The following is a 21,983-nucleotide window of genomic DNA, read 5'->3' on the forward strand; positions in this document are numbered from 1 at the left end:
CGTATCGTGAACCCAGTATTGTGAATCGAATCGTATCGGGAGTTGAGTGAATCGTTACATCCCTAGTGGATTGTGTTTGAATATAGTGTTGGTGTTCTACTATATAATAATAGTTTTTAGGGTTTTGTTCCTAGTGGTTAGGTCAACGCTATTATACGGTATACGCTTTAGCAATTAAGTAGGTTTTGAGTTTAGCCTTAAAGGTGGAGAGAGTAGCAGCCTCCCATACTAAGACTGGGAGCTGGTTCCAGCTGGAAGCTCTGCCTCCTGTTCTACTTCTAGACACTTTCGGAACTTCCAGAAGTGGAATATAGCACAAAGTGGAATATAGCATTCCTTCACCATCAGCTAAGTAGCATTTCAGGGTGAATGTCTCAGATTCCAATGATTTTTGGCGGATTGTATAAATTACATAAATTCCACACTCTTGCATAATGTTGCCTTGACTGCTAATGATTACCACGGTAAGTGGAATAGCAGTAATTTAGCAAAGAGCATTGCTCTCACACTCTTTTATCACACTTGTGAATTTGTGCTCAACCACATGCTGATTTAAATCACAGCGTTTTCCAGAACAGCGCCGTGCACGAGTCTCAAACAGATGTGTGCGAGCTTTCGGAGAGGTCTTTCTAATAATGTCTTCACGATTCTCTGTGCTTCTTTGATGGATGTGTAGGACCCCAGGCCGTCACTGAGGTTATTTGTGTAGGGGGTGACGCTGTCATTTTACTCACTTTGACAGTAGACGTGCTGTTTGTCAGCCTGTTTCCTGCACACAGTGCAGCTGTTTATGATCAACACACGTTTAGCCCCTCACAGAGGGAGGCGTACCTGATTATTTTGTGTTTGAGTTTGAAGTGTCATGCTGATTTCTCATTATCATTTACTCATGAACACAAGCTCATTGTGTGTTTTTTTCTGTGACTTTGGAAGAAGCTCTGGTGTGTGTATGTATGTGTGTGTTCACAGTTGTGCACCTTCCTCACAAAGCGTTTCTCTTGAGCTTTGACGTGATAAATTGCTTTCCTGACTTTTAATACACCACTTATCTTTTCAAGGATTTCCTCAGCCAATCAGTCCAAGAGAAGCCCACACCCCATGACACAGTGTGAGGAAATAAATTCCTCTGTCCTGGCCTCAGCTGGATGACAAAGTAAAGTGTGGAGAGTTTGAAAAAAAAAATGACAAAATTCTTCTGTCCGAAAACCTCAGATGAGAGTGAAAACGAAATCCACTTTCAGATTTTGATCAATCTTGATATTCAATCAAACCTACTCAGAGTAACACTTGAAGAGAAGAAAACAAGAACATTTAGGTTTTAGCAGAGAGCTGATAAAACTAAAACTGTGCTTTTAGGAGGAAAAAAAAGCTAGTTTTATCTTTCACCTTTGGTAATGTCCTGTTGGCACCTTTGATCATTCACTCATGTTTTAATGCATGAAGTCACTGCAAAGTGTCATGTTGCTGTTATGGTCTCACTGAATGTGATCATATCCCTGAATGGTTTCACAGTACTGGGCTTGTTTTGGAAGTGAGAAAGAAAAAAAGCACATTTGTTTAAAATCCTTAATCTTCACAAATTAGATTGTCCACAGACGTTTCCTTAAAAACACTCATTTGAATATCTAATATTCAGGGTTACATTTTTCAATAAAAATTTTGTAAGTAAGGGGACGGATCTGGATAAGCATAATGCTTTTTTCCGTCGCCCTTTCCGGCATGCAAAAGGACAAAAAAAAAAAACAATGATGTGATTTTGCTCTGAATGTCAAATGAATTTCTGTGAATGCAACCATGTTGGAAATGAACTGAATAAATAAAAATAAATAAATAAGTTCAATTGCAATTGAATTATTATTATTTTTATTCAATTACAATTAAAATCACAATCACAATTTTGCCCTGACAGTCAATTACAATTATGTTCTAAATTACTAAAGTTCAATTACAATTAATCACATTTACCGAGTGAAATAAATAAGCCCATAAAACTTAACCTTCCTCTTCTGTCAGCTAGCATCTCTTATGTTGTCTTAAATCAGCTGTAAAATACACAAAAACTATGTTATGTATCATCTAATTTGTTTTTCATCGCTTAGTGACGTTGTTAAGCTTCCCAATTTACAAAAAATATTAATGTTTTTGGAGTGGATGTCTGAGGCTTTTTTCTGTCAGTATCACTCAATTTATTTATTTTTTTAAATGGTAAAATGATCCTCAAGATAACTAAAAGGTAGTGGGAAACGTTTATGTGAAACTATTTATAAAAACTGTCAACTACGTATGTGTAAGCCATAGAACTGTCACACGGTTCCACAGGTTTAATTAAATTGTAATTGAAAATGTTTGATCATTTCCATGCCAATTACAATTACTAAGTCAATTGTACGGTGGCCGAGAAGTGCAAAACACTTTTACAAATGGCCGCAGCACATTTACAAATTATTGCAACACTTTTACAAATGCCACAACAAATTTACAATTTTGAAAACAAATGTACATAATTATCAAAAAACAAATAACAAAACAGATTAAAGAGATAGATTTACAAAGGCACATTGTAATTGTAAAAGTGTTTCCATATTTGTTAATTATAGTTTTGACCTTCATTTGTAAAAGTGTTGCAATAATTTGTAAAAGTGTTGCAATAATTTGTAAAAGTGTTGCAATAATTTGTATAAGTGTTGCAATAATTTGTAAAAGTGTTGCAATAATTTGTAAAAGTGTTGCAATAATTTGTAAAAGTGTTGCAATAATTTGTAAATGTGTTGTGGTATTTGCAAATGTGTTTTGCACTTCTCAGCCACTGTACAATTGTCTGAACTTAATCACAATTCAATTACAATAGCACCCTATTTTTTTCCATTACAATTCTAATTCTAATTATGTCATAATTGTAATTATCAGTTACGTGATTACAATTATAATCGACCCGAACCCTGGACTAACATTTGTGTTGTTTGCATCTAGAAGTTAAATTTACAATGTCTCATTAAAAAACAAAATCCGTTTGAACCCAAAATGCACAACACAATGAGCACGAGTCCCCAGGCACATGCGTTTTTCTGCTTTGTACGTCAGTCCCAGGAGGAAAGTGATTCATTATTCACTGGACTGTGTGTTGTGTCCTGACCTGTCCTCTACTGGCCTAAGGAGAAGAAGAACAGATTAAATATACCATCGATCACATCAGTAGTGCTGACGTTCATCAGAATCTGAGCAGGGAGAGAAACCTGACCCCTTCACTAAAAACAAAGCTCCTTTCGCCCTCACCTTTCTCTTATGAATGTCCCACATGATGAGAAAACACAGTGGTAGCTTCAGGATCACGGTGTGTACACCGTACACAGAAATATATTTGCTTCCTTGCTTATCAGTTAGTTCAAGTGTGTTGAATCCTGTTCTTGTGACACCATGTCCTGCTCTGAACGCTTCGATGCTCCACCACACACACCATTGAGTGGGTTGTTATCAGGTCTCTGCAGAGCTGCATGATGACATAGGGATAGGTTGCATGTCTTTGAAAGGTAGGAAACTTGAAAAAAAAAAAAAGAGGACCCAAAACAAAAGATACTCTGTTTAATACGTATTAGCCTGCGATTCATAAGACAGAACACAACAACAACAGTAGTAGGTCTGTGGCCAACACCAGAAAAAAATTGGCTACCCCTCCCCACGGTAGAAGAAAACACGACTCTACTGTATGTTCTATAAGAAGTGAGGAAATGGTTCTTGTGGCCTCCGGAATTGATGGCAGGGATGTTATTTTTAGCGCATTTTAATAATATGATGATTTTCGCGATTTATCGAAAACACGTAATTATCAAATACATATATTTTGAAAGCAGTTTTTTTACGTCATATTTGATATCAAAATTTCGATAATGATGAGACACATCTTCATGAAAACAATTTGAGTCTCTTCGAAATCTATTTTGGCCGTCACATGACAAAAAGTGACAAATTAACAGTCAAAAACATTTTGACTTTGTAAGTAATGTTGCGCAAGATTGTCCATAACATCGTTAATATAAATAAAGTTTTGTGTAAGGTCTTAAAATGATCCCAGTCCATTCCAACTTTCGGTTAATTTTCATTTTTTTCTTTGATTTTGTCAGAAAATTAGGGGGTAATGTTAGTAAGTTGACTATATTTACGCAATAATAGTTTCTTGTTGCTAAAAGCATCATTTCATGAGCATGGGGAATGGACTGGGATGATTTTAAGACATTAAACAATACTCAGCTGTGTATATTGATGATGTTATGGACAAACTTGCGCAAAATGACTCCCACAGTCAAAATATTTTTATCTTTGTCGACATTTTGGTATAACGTCCACACGAAAGTTGAACCTCCAGCGGGAAAGGATCCAGTTATAATTATTGCCATGAATTGGTATTTTGTAGCTAATTAGTGGTCACACTTTTTTCTTTGTTTTTTAACCATGTCATGTCTGGGGCTCTGTTCTCTATTTCTTGTTGTTCTTCATCGTTTTTTTTTTTGGTTTTTGTTCTAACTATGGAAATTATTAGCTTTGATGTCACCAATAATCCTGAGGTGGACTTAATTTTACGATTTAAAGAAAAGTTATTTCATGCATATAGATACCTCTTAGCAATAAGGTTAGGGTTAGTTGGAATTACTTGAATTGTGCACTTCCTTTAATAATCACTACGTCATAGTTTATCAAACATGTCGACCTCCACAACTGTGCATTTAAAGTGCTTTTTTATAAAATCACCTCCCATTTCTACTACTAAGCTTACATTCTTTCGGTTTAGCAGTAAATTGAATATCCATTTAAGATATTTCTTGTTTAGCTTATATATAATGTTGTAATCTTTCAAACAGACCCATCAGAGAAAGAAAACAGTTGGGCTTTTTGGAAAGCAGCAGCATTTCATATTATGGTCTTACATTTTATAATTTGTGGACAATTCAAGGGTTTTAACCTATGATAATATGTAAAATTAAAACTCAGAAAAAAGTTTTTAACTCATATTAAAGTCACGTAATATGTTCATTTTCCAGGAATTAAAGCATATTTTTTTTTTTTTATAATTTCTTGAATTGGCCATTGTCTACAGTGGAGGTAAAACAAGAAAATGAATTACTCAGTAAAACAAAATCATTTTAAAAGACAACTATAGTAAATAAAGGAGACAGTAGGACGGGGAGAAGCAGCTGTGTGTGGGAGCACAGGGGGACTGAAGAGGAGGAGTGAAGCTTTGATGGACAAAGTAAATTCAAATGTTTGTAAGGATTTCCAGTTGTGTATGACTGCATTTTATGGTCATGAAGCTGGCACAAGCTCATTTGGTTTGTTTGTTTGTTTGTTTGTTTTACACATTTAGTCAAAATAAATCTGCTTTCCACATTGCTTTTTTAATGTATTGTTTTAGATAATTACATTAAAACAAAAATACATACTGATCCCTGTATATATTACTTCCAGTAGTAATGCATCGAATCTGGCTATTTAAATCTCAATATAAGTGAAATTTGGGCTAATAATTTCTAATACTTGAACTGTTTGTCACCTCATCAATGGTTGATTTATGGGCAGCAGTGAACAATTCATCAATAAACCCTCTGTTACATAACCTTTGCACATGTATGCATTAAAAAAGGCAAGAACATGCATTTATCATGCAGATGATGCTTACAATAAATGCACCACATAGTTACAGTGTTGAATACAAATCACTAGCTGTTAACTGAACTATCCATTCTTGTTTTCTCCAAGTTTTAGAAACCAGGTGTAACCAGTGAGGCCAGTATTATATACCAAGCACCAAATTCTAACCTTAATTTGGTCAAATGGATTCATACACTAGATATAATAAAAATGTGCCTGCAAGCCCTGTAGAGGTACGCAGACGATTTTAGAAATGCAACATGTAACGTAATGTACCTCATCATGTTGAAGTAGTCATTACACTGTGACTGTGGCAGGTAATACATTGAGATTTTCTAGCTCTGATTATAGCAGCAGTTTTTGATCCAACCCTTTCTGGAGAATGACAGCTAGAATACACAGATCCTTGCTGTAGCAGGAACTTTAGTCGCATTGGTCAAAAAACTGTATTTATTATTGAAATGAATACAAAAAAGTACCTTTATCATGTCAGTGTGGATCTTTTAATGCTGGTGTTTCAAATGACCTGGACATCAGTCAGTTTCTTTCATTTTTCACCTCACACAGATGACTAGATTTATTAACATAATTAATAACCCTGATACATGTCGTAATCAATAATCTTGATACATGTAAAGCTACAAGCTCGATCGAGCTTCTCGGTATCCTTCACAGCATACTGCTGCGGATGCAAAGACCTCTTACTCTATCTGACTCCCTTGTTCTTCTGGAGCTTTTTTCACCCACAGGTCAGAGACCAGGGGTTGGGGTTTGACCCCCCAACCTTCACCATTTCTACACAAGCATTCAGGTGTTCAGATTATGACAATCAGATGTACTAACAAAGGTGTTGGTGTTCTGCCTAAAAGCAGTGATTCCTAAACAGAAGAATTGAGCACATTGTAATACGAAGGTTTAGTTGGACGACTCTGTGGAGATTCATCAAAAGGTAAAGTCAAAAAGTTGAAGATGGATGGATGGATGGATGGATGGATGTGGGACAGCTTGTGACAGGGTTAAACATCCTCCTCTCAGGAGTCTCTATTGGTCAATAACATAAATCGGTGCTTGTGCATTGCTTGTGTTTTGTGTGGGAGAAGTGTTGGCATGCAGGAGGAGGTGTTGTTTTCTTGACTGATTCCTAAAATTAGCTCAAATAAAAACTGCTGAGGTGCTTCTGAGCAATGACACGGAACAACTCAACAGAGGTTATAAATATTCCAAAAGACTTTACTAAACTAAACTCCCATGAGGGTTTGATCATTCTCCTTCAAACCGTGTATGACTCATTCACTCTTCTTCTCCCTAGTCACAGGTTTATATCTCAAAGTTAAGTAAGGTTAATGTTTTGACCAAGTTTCCTTTGATCGCGATGAAAAAGGGATAGACAGAACCGATGGAGAACGTTAAAACTGAAAACATCCATCATAGGAATGAAAGAGGAAACTCCAGAGTATGGCGTATTGTTTTGTTTTTCCCCGGTTATCTGCATTGGTTATTGACATTTGCCTGCTGCTCTAACAAAAGCACTGTTATCACGCTTAATAAAGAGATCTGAATCCCTGACAAGTGAAGAGCAAGTGATTTTCTCTTGCTGTGGGGAAATGGCTGTCTTTGTGTGTGTTGGAAGCTGTTACAAAGCCGAAGACCTTTTAGTATTTCAATAAATATCTCTGGTGACTTGTGCAATTCGTGAAGGGCACAGGAGAAACAAAGAGCAACCTACAGACAATCACTGCCTTGCAACCAGATCCGTGGAATCCAGAAAAGGCATTTACATGTTCACTTCATCGTCACCTTTCATGGACTTCTCATTATACGCCCAAATGACCTGGTACTTTTCATCACATCGGCCTTCACTTGGGATCATCTTTGACTAGAGTTGCCTGATTAAATGTGAGAGGCGAAATTGTCCTCCCTTGAAAAACCTCAGATGTGTCTTCTATTCTTAAAGGAAATCAAGGCTGTGAAGGAAATCCTATAGCCTATTATTTGTAAACCTAAACAATATTTATACAAAAAGTACACCAAATGACAACAGAAATGCACAAAAATATACAAAAAGCCTCCAAAAACATACATTACAGAAAAATACACCAAACGACAACAAATGTATGAAAATGACTCAAAATTCACAAAATAAAATTTTTATACGAAAAATACACAAAATGACAACAGAAATGCATAAAACTACACAAAAAAGATACAAAAATACAGAAAGAATGGCTCCAGTCACACTACAATGGCAACAAAAAACAATAATTATACAAAAAATGCACAAAAAGACATCTGAAAGATACAAAAATATACATAATCACTCCAAAACACATACATTACAGTAAATACACCAAACAAAAAAAAAAATTAAAATGAGTAAAAAAAACAAACACATTTATCATGCACATGTCTCATAGAATTAAACCAGGGAAATAACACTACAAAACACACTATTTTACTTTGCACCCGCTAATAAACCCCTTTATAACACTACAGAGTATGTACACCTCTTTGTACATCCAACTTTCAAATACATACTCATTTGGCCATAATTGACACTTAAGCCCTCACTATATGAATACATACTTCCGACGGGCACTGTACTAGTATTAATAATATATTTATATATCGTTCACAGCAGGAAGATGTGAGAGCAGACATAGCGGCAGGTAGAATGGGTTTTGAAATAGCATAGGTCCTGGGTTCCCAAAGTTTGGTATGGGTACATAAATGGTCCTAAGGGTGTATGTGAATAAAAATTAAAATCAGCATGACAACATTGGAAACTAGAATGTTAATCGACCAGCAATCAGGAGCCTCCGTGCATTGACGTAAATTACACATTGGCCTCTGTAAGACTGCTACCCTCTAGTGGTGACAGAAAAAACAAATGTCATCAAAAAAATCACATAATTGTGTGAAAGTGGATTTTCAACTTTGACAAAAATAAAAACAAAATATAGAACAAGACTTTGTGTGGAGAACGATTTAAGACTAAGTCTTTCTCAAATGTAGCCAAACATTGCAGAGTTCTGTGCATTCTCTCAACCTCATCCTTCTCATTAAAGTTGTAGTGAGTTGTATTTCACAGTTTCAGGATGATGAATATGTTGTATTACAGATATATGTTCAATCAACAAATGTTTGGTAGATTTCTTTTACCAAAAAAAAGACAATTTCTCACTTTTTTTTTAAATTTTTTTGTTATATGTTATTCCTCAACAGGATAGGTAATATTCAAAGGCAATTTCCACTGTAGGGCTACATTGTATAAGACCTAGGTTTCCAAAGTGGGGTACAAGAATTGTCCTGGGGATAGGTGAATGGAAACTAGAATATTAATCGTCCAGTAGTCAGGAGCCTCCATGCATTGCCACAAATGACACATTGGCCTATATAAAACTACCCTCTAGTGGTGGCGTAAAAATAATCTCGCAAAAAAAAAAAAAAAACCTCAAATATGGCGAGAGCTACATTGCTTTGTGCTAGCCAAACATGCTTGATTCTCTCTGCTACCACTTACTTGTGTGAACGTGGATTTTTAGCTTTGACAAACGTAAAAACAAAATATAGAACAAGACTGTGTGGAGGACTATATAAAACTCGGACTCTCTCAAATTCAGCCAAAAATTGCAGAGTTCTGTGCATCCTCTCAACCAGTTGTATTAGACAGTTTCAGGGTGATACATACTGTATGTTGTATGACAGATATTTGTTCAATCAACAAATGTTTAGATTTATTTTACCAAAAGTAGTAGATTGCTTTCTTCTTTTCTCACTGAAAATGTCAGTAGGCTAATTATTTAAATAAATCTAATAATTAATAAGACGTTTATTGTGTGTTTATAGATTTCTTTATTTTTATTATTATACAATAATCCTCATCACAATAGGTAGTGCAGGAGTAGGGAGTACATGGCTTCATGTTACTTGTCTGTATATATATACTGTATATACAACATGTCTGTAGTTTGCATGTCTATGTGTAGATGATATACTGTATGCAAAAAGAAAGAAGCAGAGTTTTGGTCAGCTGCCTTTACTAATGCTCCAAATGTACTGCAGCTCAGAGGAGAACTACATTCTCCTCAAATGCTTCTGGAGCCGTGCTTTATCCATTTAGCCCTGTAGCAACAACTTCAGTGTGCCAGCTTACATCAGAAGCACTGTGCTGTACAGTCGATACGACTGTCCCAGACTTTCAGCTCTGACATGAGGATTCTATCACAGGCCATTTAATCTACAGCCAAAAGCAAAGGCGCCTGAGACAGGAATAGACGGTGACAGAGTTTGATGGAGGTACTGTGAAGGAGGACACAGTGGAGAAGAACAGTGGAATGAAAGAGACAAGTGAGAGGGAGAAGAAAGCTTTTCTAGTTTTTTTACATCTGGTGCCAGCGGCTCCTGGGAGAGACACAACTGCACTTTGGCTATCCCAAACACAATAGACACACTGAAACTTTGAAGAGTAAGTACACTCCTGCCTTCTGCTGACCTGCCACGAGGAGGGAAATTCAAAAAATGCCTTGATTATGGGCGCTACTGCTGTAAGACACGCCCACTCTGATAGCCAGTCAGCGCTGTGCGCAGAGACAGACAGTAATACACACAATGATGTGTACACACACACATAGCTGACATTTGACACTACAACCACAGGCACACACAATCACGACGTGAAGCTCACTCACAGCCTTACAGACACCACTTAGGGCCCTGCTGTCGCACTACCCCACGCACGTAGAGATGTACACACACGTCTGCGCACACACAGAGAAAGAAGGGAATATGCACACTATATGTGTCTGAACCCTCTGATTAGTGCAGAATCAGCTCTTTATAGAAGCACAGTCAACAACATCACTGCAAGAACGCACGCATATTAGTCAATCACTCAATGCTCACTGAGGGTTGTGATTGGAGGTAACCCTCTCCCTCCTCTGAACTTTTATATAAGGGGCGGGACCAACAGTGAAATTTGATGACGCAGGGGAATCTTAAAGAATCCGTTTCAGCCAAAATTCAAATATTGTAAAAGCCGGCGTTCAACCCTTAGTGGCCAGTATATCGGACAATTTACAACTAAATACGCAGATTAAAATACTTTTACTAAAATGTGAAGAGTGGGACTAGGATCAATTAACAGCACTACTTAATACACAAATACATATGTATTCAGCAGAAAAAAGTTGGTTTGGGTGTACTTGCTCTTTAAAGAGTGAGTCACTGAAAGTACAAGTGCCAGGTTTATTCTACAAAGAAAAGCAAGTTGGAAAGACAGTCCTGCATCCTTACAACATTACCATACAATCACATCTGACACCTCAGAAACTCTTACTTTTTTTACTTTGTATTTATTGCAAAATCTTGCACTTACGTTCTTAATCTTTTGTTTTTCTAGATATGTTTCGTGAATCTGGACCCTCAAAAAACAGACTGCCGTGATGACAATAGCATCAAGGTGAGCAAACTCCCCCAGTCATTTACACACTCATGACATTAGTTGCTATGGATTCAAGACCATTTCCCAGAATGAAAAGGCTGTTTCTTAAATGCATGTTTTGCAACCTTTTGTTGCAGCTCCTGTCTGTAGTTTTCAATCAGCAACTATACCACGTTGTCTCTAAAGACTTCATAATCATGTAGAAATTACCTAAAACCTCAAAGAGCACATTGTTTTTTTTCCTAAAATACTTCTGATATGTGATTACAGAATCTCTCCTGGTTCTGGTCACACTGCCCTAAGCAGGCCAGATACCATTGTACACTGATAGCTTTTGCCAAGATCTCTTCTCGGAGGCTCTGTCATTGTTATGGCTACCACTATCAGTAACATACAAAACCCTGAGAGTGCAGAACAACTGCAGATTTATTGTGACACACCTCTGAATCTCAGAGTGCCTCCAAAACCCTTTGACCAAATAAACCCTGAGTCCGTATCTGACCAGCAACCCTAAACCTTGACTCCGACTCATTCCATTCAAAACCGCCACAACAACTTCAGTGAAATCTTTTTAAATACTAATTTCCATTTTTTGTGTTTTAAATATATTTTGCAGAAATTGGCATCTGTGTGTCCTGACCTGCCAAAGCTTGTAGAATTACTTACTGTCCACCAGCCAAAAGAAAATGAGATCCTGCTGCTTGGTGGTCTTGAAACTTCAGATTCTTTCCAATTGTACCAACACCCTCCACAGCTGGTGAGTTTACAGCACTCTTCAAGTCCTTGCATGAACTACCAGCACTCAGACTGATCAACTTGCACTGCAAGTAATGCAATTTCTTTCTGAGCAATTAGTTTGATGGGGTTTAAATATTTTCATGCGATTACAGTATAACTGATGCGCAATCGTGGTCAATTCTTGCCCATTGTCAAATTGACTTTTCACACAAGTGGAAACTTTAGCGCTTAACGCGACCTAACCATCCATATTTTTCACTCTGTAGTGTATTCTCTTGTTTGCATTAAGGGTTGCATCACTGGCTCTCAGCGTAGAAACTGTGCATTCAAGCCGAGCTGGCCTGGGTTTCTTTGCAAATTTTTCAAGTCCGAAGCTTTTTTGTCTGCATGTCACCTTTCAAAACATGATCTTTCTAAATTGAGAGCAATTTTGAGTGTACATGTACAGCCTGTAATTCACCTAAAATTTGAATCAGCACATACAGTATACTGGATGGGATACATGCCTGAAATATTTCCATGATAATTTGTTTTTTAAATTAACAATTTTGTCTGTATTAAAGCAAAGGAATTATTTAATCAATATGAAATTCATAATCTGTTTCTCCTCCCATTCAGAGTGGACAGCAGCTGCAGAGAAGCACAGGTGTGTGCGTGGTTCAGAGCACAGAAAAAAGCTGCTCAGCACTGCCTGGAAGCATCATATTTGAGATCAACAAGTTTCTGATTGGTCTTCAGTGGGGGAAAGAGCGTCAGTTACCACATGGTCGAGCAGCTGGGCAACGAGCTGATGATGACACTAACCGCTCCATCTCCTCTATTGAAGAAGACTTTCTGACTGCATCAGAACATCTTGGAGATGACAGTGAAGATGATGGCTTCAGACATGGTGAGGTTTCCCATTACTTTTGTTATTGGGTATGTTATGGGTGTCTGTTTCCCTTTCCATGTCATTCATATTCACATTATAATAATAACTATAATAATGTACCTTTATTAGTGAAATTCTTCTCTGCATTTTACCCATTTTTCCTGAGGAGTAGCAGTGGGTTATGTCTTTCTCTTTGTTAGCACTGCTATATACAGTGTATTTCCACCTTCCAATTCTCAATTAGTTTGTCCACCAACCAGCATTTCCTCCTTTGTGTTTCTTGGTATTACTGAAGCATGAAGAAACCAAACCACTGTGTTATTCTTTATACTCACTGAGAGCTTGAATCACTGTGTTCTTGTGACTGAAGTGTGCAAAAAAAACACAGTTCCACAATACTACCTGCTACACATTGATTGAAAGGAGTGTTATTGAGACCCCTACAGACCAGGACAAATGTGAAAGTAAAAGCTCCTGCATTTTTAATCCCTAGTTCTAAGATGAGTGCTGCCCATGCTCTATTAATGTAATGTCTCGAGATGGCAAACTCTAGTTTTTGATTAACTTTATTTGGCGAACTCTATCTTCCTGAGAGTCGTTTAGTGTTTATGTCAACATTTGTTCCAAGCACATTCTACACATTTGGCTTTAACAGGTGTAAAAACCTACCTTAAGATAAGGCATTGCTTTTAATCTACCTGGATGTAATGCAGAAAGTGATGTATTCTTTAAGGCAGATATTAAACTCTTTCTCTTAAACCTTGGTATAGTAGCTTTAGAATTAGTGCATGCATTTTATAATGTCCGGAGCATAAAAGACATATTTCATATCATGTAAAGAAATGTGGCAGTTTAAGATTCAGTGAAGCTAAAGTAATATTGGGCTCCTTTTGAAAACTCAAGGTGCTGCTTTGTAATCTGTTGAGACATTCTTCATTCCCTGTCTATTTCTGTTTCCCCTCTCCTTTCACAGAGCCAGAAAGCAGTGACCTGAGAGGTAGCCTGGTGGAGGTTGCACAGAAACACTGTATCAGACTTGCATATCACAAGGGACAGCTGACCCATCATCCAAGTCGGGAAAATGTTGAGGTGAAAAGGGAAGGGCCTCATGGAGCAAGCCTAAATACAAAGGAATCAGCTGGATATTACGCCACCAATCTAGCTGAGTCAGTACTGCAAGATGCTTTTATAAGACTTTCGCAAGATGAAACCTCTTTTGTCTCTGAGGCAGCTGTCAGTTTGTCGAAGACAAATTGCCCAACCATCTCCAACAGTCCTAAAAAGTACAAAGAGGCGTTGCAACAGCACACTTGTTCTTTTGAACTCCCTAAGATTGTCATAGTCCAGAGCCCAGATAGTGCAGATGCTGCTGCTGAATGGTCAGATACCCAAGTTTCTCATGTTTCTGACCACAACATCGTTTCCAGTGAAACACCAGAGAATGATCCACAGACTGTTACTTCTCACCGCATCATAGGGCACGCACCCAAACATGTAGAAGTGGCTTTAGCCTGTGCTGCCAATGTTATCGGAACAATATCAACCCCACAACTAACAGAGCAGCTTGGGACTGGATCTACGACTGAAGAGGATACAGAGGAAGAACTTCAGGAAACAGAAGAGAGGGTTGACTATTCTGTCTCCTCAGCCATGTGTGGTATGGCTCAGGTGGCTGGTGCAGTGGCAGCTGTGGAGCTAACTGAGGACTCGGGAGATAGAGCTGTCATTGATGCAGACTCAGCTGAAGTCTACGCTGCCTCCCAAGGTCTGATGTCTGCTGCTAACACCTCTGCAGCCTTGCCCCTGCACTGTAGTGTAGCAGAGGGTACCAGCGTTGAAGCATTTCGAGCAAACATCGCTGAAGTTCTGCACAGGGAAGCAGCTCAGGTGCTGACGCAACCACAAGGCTACAAGAGTGTAGCCCACCTGCTGGAAACTACTCATAACAGAATAGTGGATGGAATTACATGTCCTAAAAAGTGTTACTTGGATGAAAAAGAGGTGGATGACTTGATTAACGAAGTAGCAGACAGCTTATTTAAACATGCATTAGAGAAAGCCAAGAAGAAGAAGGAACTCGAGGGTACAGGAAAAGAGGCACCGAGTCTTCAACTTTTTCTGCAGGAGAGTGTAAATAACCTACTGTTTGACATTCTTTGTCTTACACAGAAGAAAATCAGTCACATTGCTACTTGTGAGCTAGAGTCATGTGAAGCACATGAAAGCGACACATGCACTACTGTGTCTGCAACTGCCAAGGATTCATTTGGAGTGTGGCAGTGCTTAGTTGATCAATCCAATACTAACGAAATTCACAGTAGCACCACATACTACACAGATAAACTACCCAAGGTTCAAGGTCTTAGGCAGAAATTTGTGATTGAGGAAGGTAATCACACTACACCTCTGTCCTCAACCCGCTTTAAAGATCATCAGTCAGTAAATAGACAAAGTTATTCTAAATCTACTTTCTCACAATCCAAAGACATACTTGACCTTCACCAGAGCCAACAGACCAGTGCTCCCAATGGGGAAACTTTCAGTGACATCATAGTTCATAACTTTGAGAAGAGGGGTCGCCTAATGACAGGAAGTGACAGTAGACAGTCTTCTCTCACTCCTCAGTCTTCTCTCACTCCTCAATCTTCTCTCAACTCTTGCAGTTCTCTCCAGTCCTTCAGAATGGACTCAGAATCACGAGCACCAATTACTTGCTATGCTGATGATCTGGCTGCTACAGTGGTATCTATGGCCACAGAGCTGGCAGCTATTTGTCTCGAAAACTCTAGTGGAAAACAACCCTGGTTTTGTGCTCTAAAGGGTGCAACAACAGAGGGGCCAGAGGCCTATTTGATCCCTGCTGGTCGCACAGTTCTGAGAAGAAAAGAAGTTCAAAGTGGCAACGCAGCCTCAAGGAAACATCGAGCACCACGCCTTAGTGAAATAAAGAGAAAAACGGAAGAGCAGCCGGAGCTAATGGAGAGGCTGGTGAACCGGGTAGTGGATGAATCAGTAAACCCTGATGAACCACAGGACCCTTTTGCACTTTTTGCTTCTGAGGTCACCGCCAGGATCATGAATTGCCCTGAACTGAATGTGGTGGATACCTCTAAAAGCGGTCAGCCCCGCAGCAGGCTGCAGTGTGAAAGGTGGAGTCGTGGAAAGGCGTCCAGTTATGAGAGCATTCCAGAAGAAGATACAGACCCCTCAGGCACACCCAACACCCTGGGCCCTGGCAGTCGGTTAGGTCAGAACCTAAGTCGTGGTAGCTCGATCTCTAAACAGTCTAGCTGTGAAAGCATTACAGATGAGTTCTCACGTTTCATGGTCAACCAGATGGAGACAGAGGGCAGAGGCTTTGACCTGCTTCTGGACTACTATGCAGGAAAGAATGCCAGCAGTATCCTGGGTGCAGCAGTTCAACAAGCTACCTCAAAGAAAAACGGTCACTTAAATGTCAGGACGTCATCCTGCCTGTCTAAACAGTCAAGCACAGAGAGCATCACCGAAGAGTTTTACAGGTTTATGCTTCGAGATATGGACAAGGAAAACAGAGATTATGGAATTGCCAAGACTAAAGAGTGGAGCAACAGCTTGTTCCCTCCTTCTCCCAGAACTCCCTTCTGTATAAGGCAGTCTTCTGTCCCAGATCGCCGCTCTTCAGACTCACGACTTTCTGTCAACTCTCCCATAAAAGCCAATTCTTTTGATGGATTCGCTCGCAATGTGCATGGAGACACGTTAAATATCTTCCCTACTAACTCAGTGTCAACAAGCGGACTGTGTAAATCTGACTCCTGCCTTTACCAAAGGGGTAAGACTGATCAGATTACTGATATGCTGATTCACGAGACATGGTCGAGCTCCATTGAATCCTTGATGAGAAAGAATAAGATCATTGCTGATCAAGAAGAAAGCATTGAGGCGGAGGCTGCTGGTGACTCTCAGCTACCTGTGCAACAGTTTGCTAATCGCCTAGCAGCTGACATTGTAGGTATTAGCAAACCAACTCGAGGAGCACAGCAAGATGTAATTAGGAGTTCATTGGGGACCCACCCACAGGTGCATATGCCTGAAAGTGACAGAAGAAGAGGATTCAAACAATCTCCCTTAAGTTGCACTCGAAGTAGGCCCAGTCAGGAACAAGCTGTTGTGGTAAATTCTGCGGCCAATGACAGCAGTGCACCTTGCATGAGGGGCCCGAGAGATGTGCCACTGATCCACATCGAGGGAGACCAGAAGGATAAGGAGACTCATATGAACCCTGAAAGAACCAAAGGAAGAGCTCAGGAAACATCCAAAGACATGACAGCTATCAAGCATCTGGAGCGATCTACAGCAAACAGCAGCAGGTATTGGACTTCCAACAGTTCTTCTGTGAGAGAACTAGTCCTTTATGTTTTTCCGTTTAAAGCAGCAAATTCATTTTTAGACAGACATCAGACAACAGGCAGACTGTTTATGGAACAAAGATTAAAGTTATTTTTAGATTTTATTGAATCGTGATGGACATACACTGGATCTAATTACTGGAAAAGAAGTGTGTGTGGTGTGTGTGTGTGTGTGTGTGTGTGTGTGTGTGTGTGTGTGTGTGTGTGTGTGTGTGTGTGTGTGTGTGTGTGTGTGTGTGTGTGTGTGTGTGTGTGTGTGTGTGTGTGTGCACGTGCGAGTGTGCATCTGTGTGTGGCACAATATGTTCAAAGAAACGTAAAATATAATTAAAGTATTTGATTTTATTTAATTTGAAATACTGCAAAAGCTTAAAAACCTTGCTGTCTCTGTTTATCCCTTGGGCAGAATTCAGCTGCACACCAGGTCAATAAAATTAGATTTCCCTCAAGATTTGCTAAAGATATGATTTAATTATAATAAAATTTATTTATTTTGCTGCAAAACATTAACAATACTGCCTTGTTTTGTTGTTGTTGTTTTTTTGCTTCAAGGCTATAAAATGTGTAATAATTGTTGACATTATAAAATCCACTTTTTTCCGGGGATTGGATAATTACCGGTAATCATAGATGATGATTGATGTTTAAAAGTTGAACTGATAGGATTGGTGAAAAAAGAGTATTGCAAAGAATAAATAATGTTAAAAATATGAAGAGTTCAACCTAAAAGTTGGTTATCTAAACAAGGTTAAATTGGATCTTTACTGGAATAATGCTGAGGTCAAGATTGCATGATTACAGCCTCAAATCTCCCTAATTAAATTAGTTCTTCCTTTTCCTACAAAGTTAAAGCGTTTGACCCTTAGACCGCAAAAAATTGATTATTTTCATGAAAGATCAGTTCTTTTATTGGACAATACTAGGGGTGGGACGATACAATGAGATTATGATGTGCAATAATAGGTTCGTGATAAAGATATGATAATTTTGTTACTTTGACTTAAACTCTGGACATACTTATGGCGCGTTTCCACTGGCGGTATCGGCTCTACTCGGCTCGGCTTTACTCTCCTTTTTCTCGATTCCACTGGGAAAAAGTACCTCCTCCGTGGTATCTGGTGCTGCCCTTTTAAGGATCCCCTTTGTTGAGGTTCCAAAAGAACAGCCCTGGTCTGAAAATGTGGCGTAGGCATTAAGCAGACACTGATTTAATGATCGCAGCAAAGAGGAAGCATTTGGCCACCATTGATTTTTGTTGGCGATCTTGTGAGGATGGCAGTAAAAAAGAGCATTCCGTCTGGCAGTTTTGCGTGTCAGGTTGGTGCTCAATGGAAACGCTTCGGAAAAACAATATTGGGTCCCGAAAGCGAGGTATGCGGAGCCGTGTAGAGCCGATACCACCAATGGAAACGCGCCATTACAGTATATACTTACTCTGGGCATGACCTTTTCAATTGAAATAGGAATATAATAAAATAAACCATGAAAATCTAGTATGTAGTAGATCATGTTGATATTTTTTATTCTACACCACACCCCACTGTGATATCATAGTACCCTCGACGATACATCTTGTGACGTTTCATTATTGCAATATCTTGTCGTACGATATATCATCCCACCTTTAGGCAATACCGCCCAAACAAGTAGCTGTTGTAATTGTATATCCTGGTGTGTAAGTGGCCTGTTATACATTTAAAGTTAGTTGTCAGACTTTGAAAATGAATAACTTTTGAACATTTGGGTACATCTAACATGTCTATTACAGATGAGTGATCAATCTGATTAGAGTAATCTAGATTGTGAGTCTGTGAAAATACACAAGACATTACAGGAACAATGTGCACAATCAGCTGATGGTCACTCCCACCATCTTGCGGTCTGCTCTCCCCAGCAGTGACAGGAGCAAGCCAGCCGTGGCAGTGGCTGCTGTAGTGAAGAGTGACAAGCGTTCTATGAGTGCTAGCAGTGAGGAGAGCATGGGGAGCTGGTCTTATGTAACTCCTGAGGATGACCTCCACGAGGAGACCAGTAGTTTTATCCAGCTGAGTGAGGGGTCAGTAACCACTGCTTTAACGCTGCTACTCCCACCATTAACCCCACTCTCATTGGCCCATTGCTGTTGATAAGTGTGTCCCGCGGTGCCAAAGCCAATTTTGCTCCCTGCTGTTGCAATATCGCACCTGTTAAAGCCAAGTATGACAGTGAGCACACTCTACATCACTTATAGAAGGCTGGACCACACTCCACAGCATAGATACATACATTGTCTACAGTAACTGGTCAAAAATAGCAATTCTTAAACAATATTATTATATTTTTCATCACAAATGACAAACAGGTTTTTTGTGGTACAATGAAAAATATAAACACCACACCACAATGACACCTGGTGCTGCTTGCAACTTCTCCATCTACCTTTTTTAATGTAAATCCACCTCATACATACCTGATCCATGCTCTGCCACAAAGACATGGCTCCCAGCTTTGCCTGGTCACCCAACCCACCTAAACGACCTCCAGAGATCATCATCTCCATGTTCAGGAAGACTTCTGCCAGCATCGGCGTCCACTTTTGCTGCTGCTGTTTTTGTGTCACAAGCTAACTAACATGACCTACATTGCTGAGCTTTGGGTATTTTTCATGCTATCACGTTGGATGTTGATGAGTCTGATTTATTCATTTGTGTATTTATTTGTTTTTATTTGCAGAAATGGAACCAGCAGCACATCAAGCTTTGGCCTTTCTGACCTTGATGCTTTTTCTGATGTTCCCAGTCAGAGCACAATAATTAGGTGAATACCTCAACTTTATGTTTTGTATTAAAAAACAAAACGAAATTGCTGATGAAGGTTCTCATGGTTCATATTACCCCAAATTAGCTAAAAAAAACATGTTAGATTATTTGTGAACAAATATGAATGTTAGTTCTTCAATTAAATTCTGTGTTTGTTAGCTATATGTTAGACTAGAATCAGGTACAGGTTGTACCAAATGTAGTCCCCAATTTCGGCAGGAATTATCTAAAGTTAAACCGCTTTGAGATAGAATTAAAAAAAAAAAAATCTTTGATTTTTCTTATTTTCTCATAGTGATGGGAGAACCAACGTAATGGGACTCAAGGACAATGTTTGTGGTGAGACCGTCATATTCCTTATTTGTTCTTTAATTATTTTCTTTTGTGATCTGGATAAAACTTAATATGTTATAACAGCAAGTCAATCTTTCCTTCTTGACCCCCACTACAGTAAAGTAGCAGAATAGCATCCTGAAAACATAGATTTAAAATACAGAGTGATGGGAACACTTCTAGGTTCTATTTCCTTTGTGTTTCAGATATGAGTTCAGCATTGTTGGTGGTAAACTGTGACCTTGAGTCAAAGTGTGTGGACTTGGAGCTCAGGGTGGCCCTGCAGTGGATCGCAGCCTCTGAGTTGGGTCTTCCAGCTTTCTACTTCAGGAAGTCCAAAGAGCGGAGGGTTACAAAGGTAGGAAAGACCTACAGTATGACTAAACGTAAGCTAACATTGGGCAGTGGTGACCTAAAAAAAGTGGGCTTGTAACTGGAGGGTTTGAGTCCACTGTTGCCATCATTCCAACCTAACATTTTCAGAGACTCTCCTGAAAAAGAGGTTAAATAAAGGTAAAAAACAAACAAGCATGAATTTCCTTCTGTAGATTTGGTCAGTAACACGTTACAAAAGTAACACAATTACAGTAATGTATTACTTTTTGCTGTAACGCAGTAATGGAATGCAATACTGATACAATTTTGGTAATATTATACCCGTTACAAATCTCAGTAACGCGCGTTACAATGCATTTTAACCTGAAATGTGAAAAACAGCACCAGTAACTTGAAGAAAAACCTCTACCGTTGCCGCGCTAACACCAAGTTGACAGAGAGAGATGGGAGTGCGGCGAAGAGAAAGAGAGCAGAGGACAAAAGTGAGGAAAAGAGTCAGACAAAGCAACAGAAATGATGTTTCTCTCAGTCTGACGTGCTACTTGAACCAATAGGAGTGAGGAGACTATGGTGGAGGATATGCAGCCTCTGTGGAACCAACAGTGAAATTGCTGGCGTTATGGCACCGTGCCGGGGCGTATGGCTGAGAGTGAGACTCATACAGATCACATTCCTGCTCCTACATGTGCGGTGTAGAAGTTTTTGGTTTAGAAGTAATTTTTTTGGAGACATTCACAGTAGAAATGTCACTAGCTGGAAGCTAAAAACAATAACAAAGCTAACCGCCGTCATCAATTTGACTGGTGGTCATGGTATCTCGTGACTGGTTTGTCTTGAACACTCATAGAAAATAGTGATACAATTGTAGTGGTCACCATATTAGCAGCAGTAAAAAACAGTGCACTAAAAAAGAGAATAAAAGAATAGAAACAAAAAGAAAGAGATGCATGTGTCTTGTCATGTCATAAGGCTAAAGGTTACATTACAGTTGTTTCTAGCTCTATGTGTTTCATATGAATAGGTCTAGACTGTCATTTTGACAAATCACATTTATTTCTCATAATGTAAATCAAATTAAATATTTTTGTCTTTCAAACTTTTTTTTTTTTTTTAGTGTTTATAAGTTTCTCTTTTTCTGTCTTAAATGTAAATTAAAATTATTTTTTTCTTTCATCTTTATTTTTCCAAACAGTGTCATGGAGATCTCTTTTACAAGAGAGACCTGGAAACAGCATTTTACTAACAGCCGATAGAACACAATAGACAATGAGAATGAACAGAAATTATTCATGGAGATTTAAACTCTCATCGGTGAATGAGGGACAGATTGAGTGCAGATTGCAGTTCATTCCATTTGAATGGAGCATATTAACTGAAGTGGGTTCTACCAATGTTTGTACGAGTAAATTAAATGTTAGATAATGAAGGTTACATAC

The 21,983-nt window shown here is 38.8% G+C and overlaps 1 protein-coding gene across 2 annotated transcripts in view; it reads left to right on the forward strand.

The window, feature by feature from the left end:
* The window catches only part of sphkap (SPHK1 interactor, AKAP domain containing), a 37,560-nt gene that overhangs the window by 13,711 nt on the left and 1,866 nt on the right, over positions 1 to 21,983 (forward strand). The window contains exons 4-11 of one of the 2 annotated variants that reach the window (XM_028465250.1): positions 11,039 to 11,098; positions 11,697 to 11,837; positions 12,437 to 12,707; positions 13,663 to 17,041; positions 18,975 to 19,136; positions 19,793 to 19,876; positions 20,174 to 20,217; positions 20,418 to 20,569. In XM_028465250.1, the coding sequence (XP_028321051.1) occupies positions 11,039 to 11,098; positions 11,697 to 11,837; positions 12,437 to 12,707; positions 13,663 to 17,041; positions 18,975 to 19,136; positions 19,793 to 19,876; positions 20,174 to 20,217; positions 20,418 to 20,569 (4,293 nt within the window). The remainder of the gene's footprint in view (positions 1 to 11,038; positions 11,099 to 11,696; positions 11,838 to 12,436; positions 12,708 to 13,662; positions 17,042 to 18,974; positions 19,137 to 19,792; positions 19,877 to 20,173; positions 20,218 to 20,417; positions 20,570 to 21,983) is intronic. The other variant, XM_028465251.1, reaches the window with a different exon arrangement.

The sequence above is a fragment of the Gouania willdenowi genome, chromosome 13, assembly GCF_900634775.1.
Source record: "Gouania willdenowi chromosome 13, fGouWil2.1, whole genome shotgun sequence".
Taxonomy (NCBI): domain Eukaryota; kingdom Metazoa; phylum Chordata; class Actinopteri; order Blenniiformes; family Gobiesocidae; genus Gouania; species Gouania willdenowi.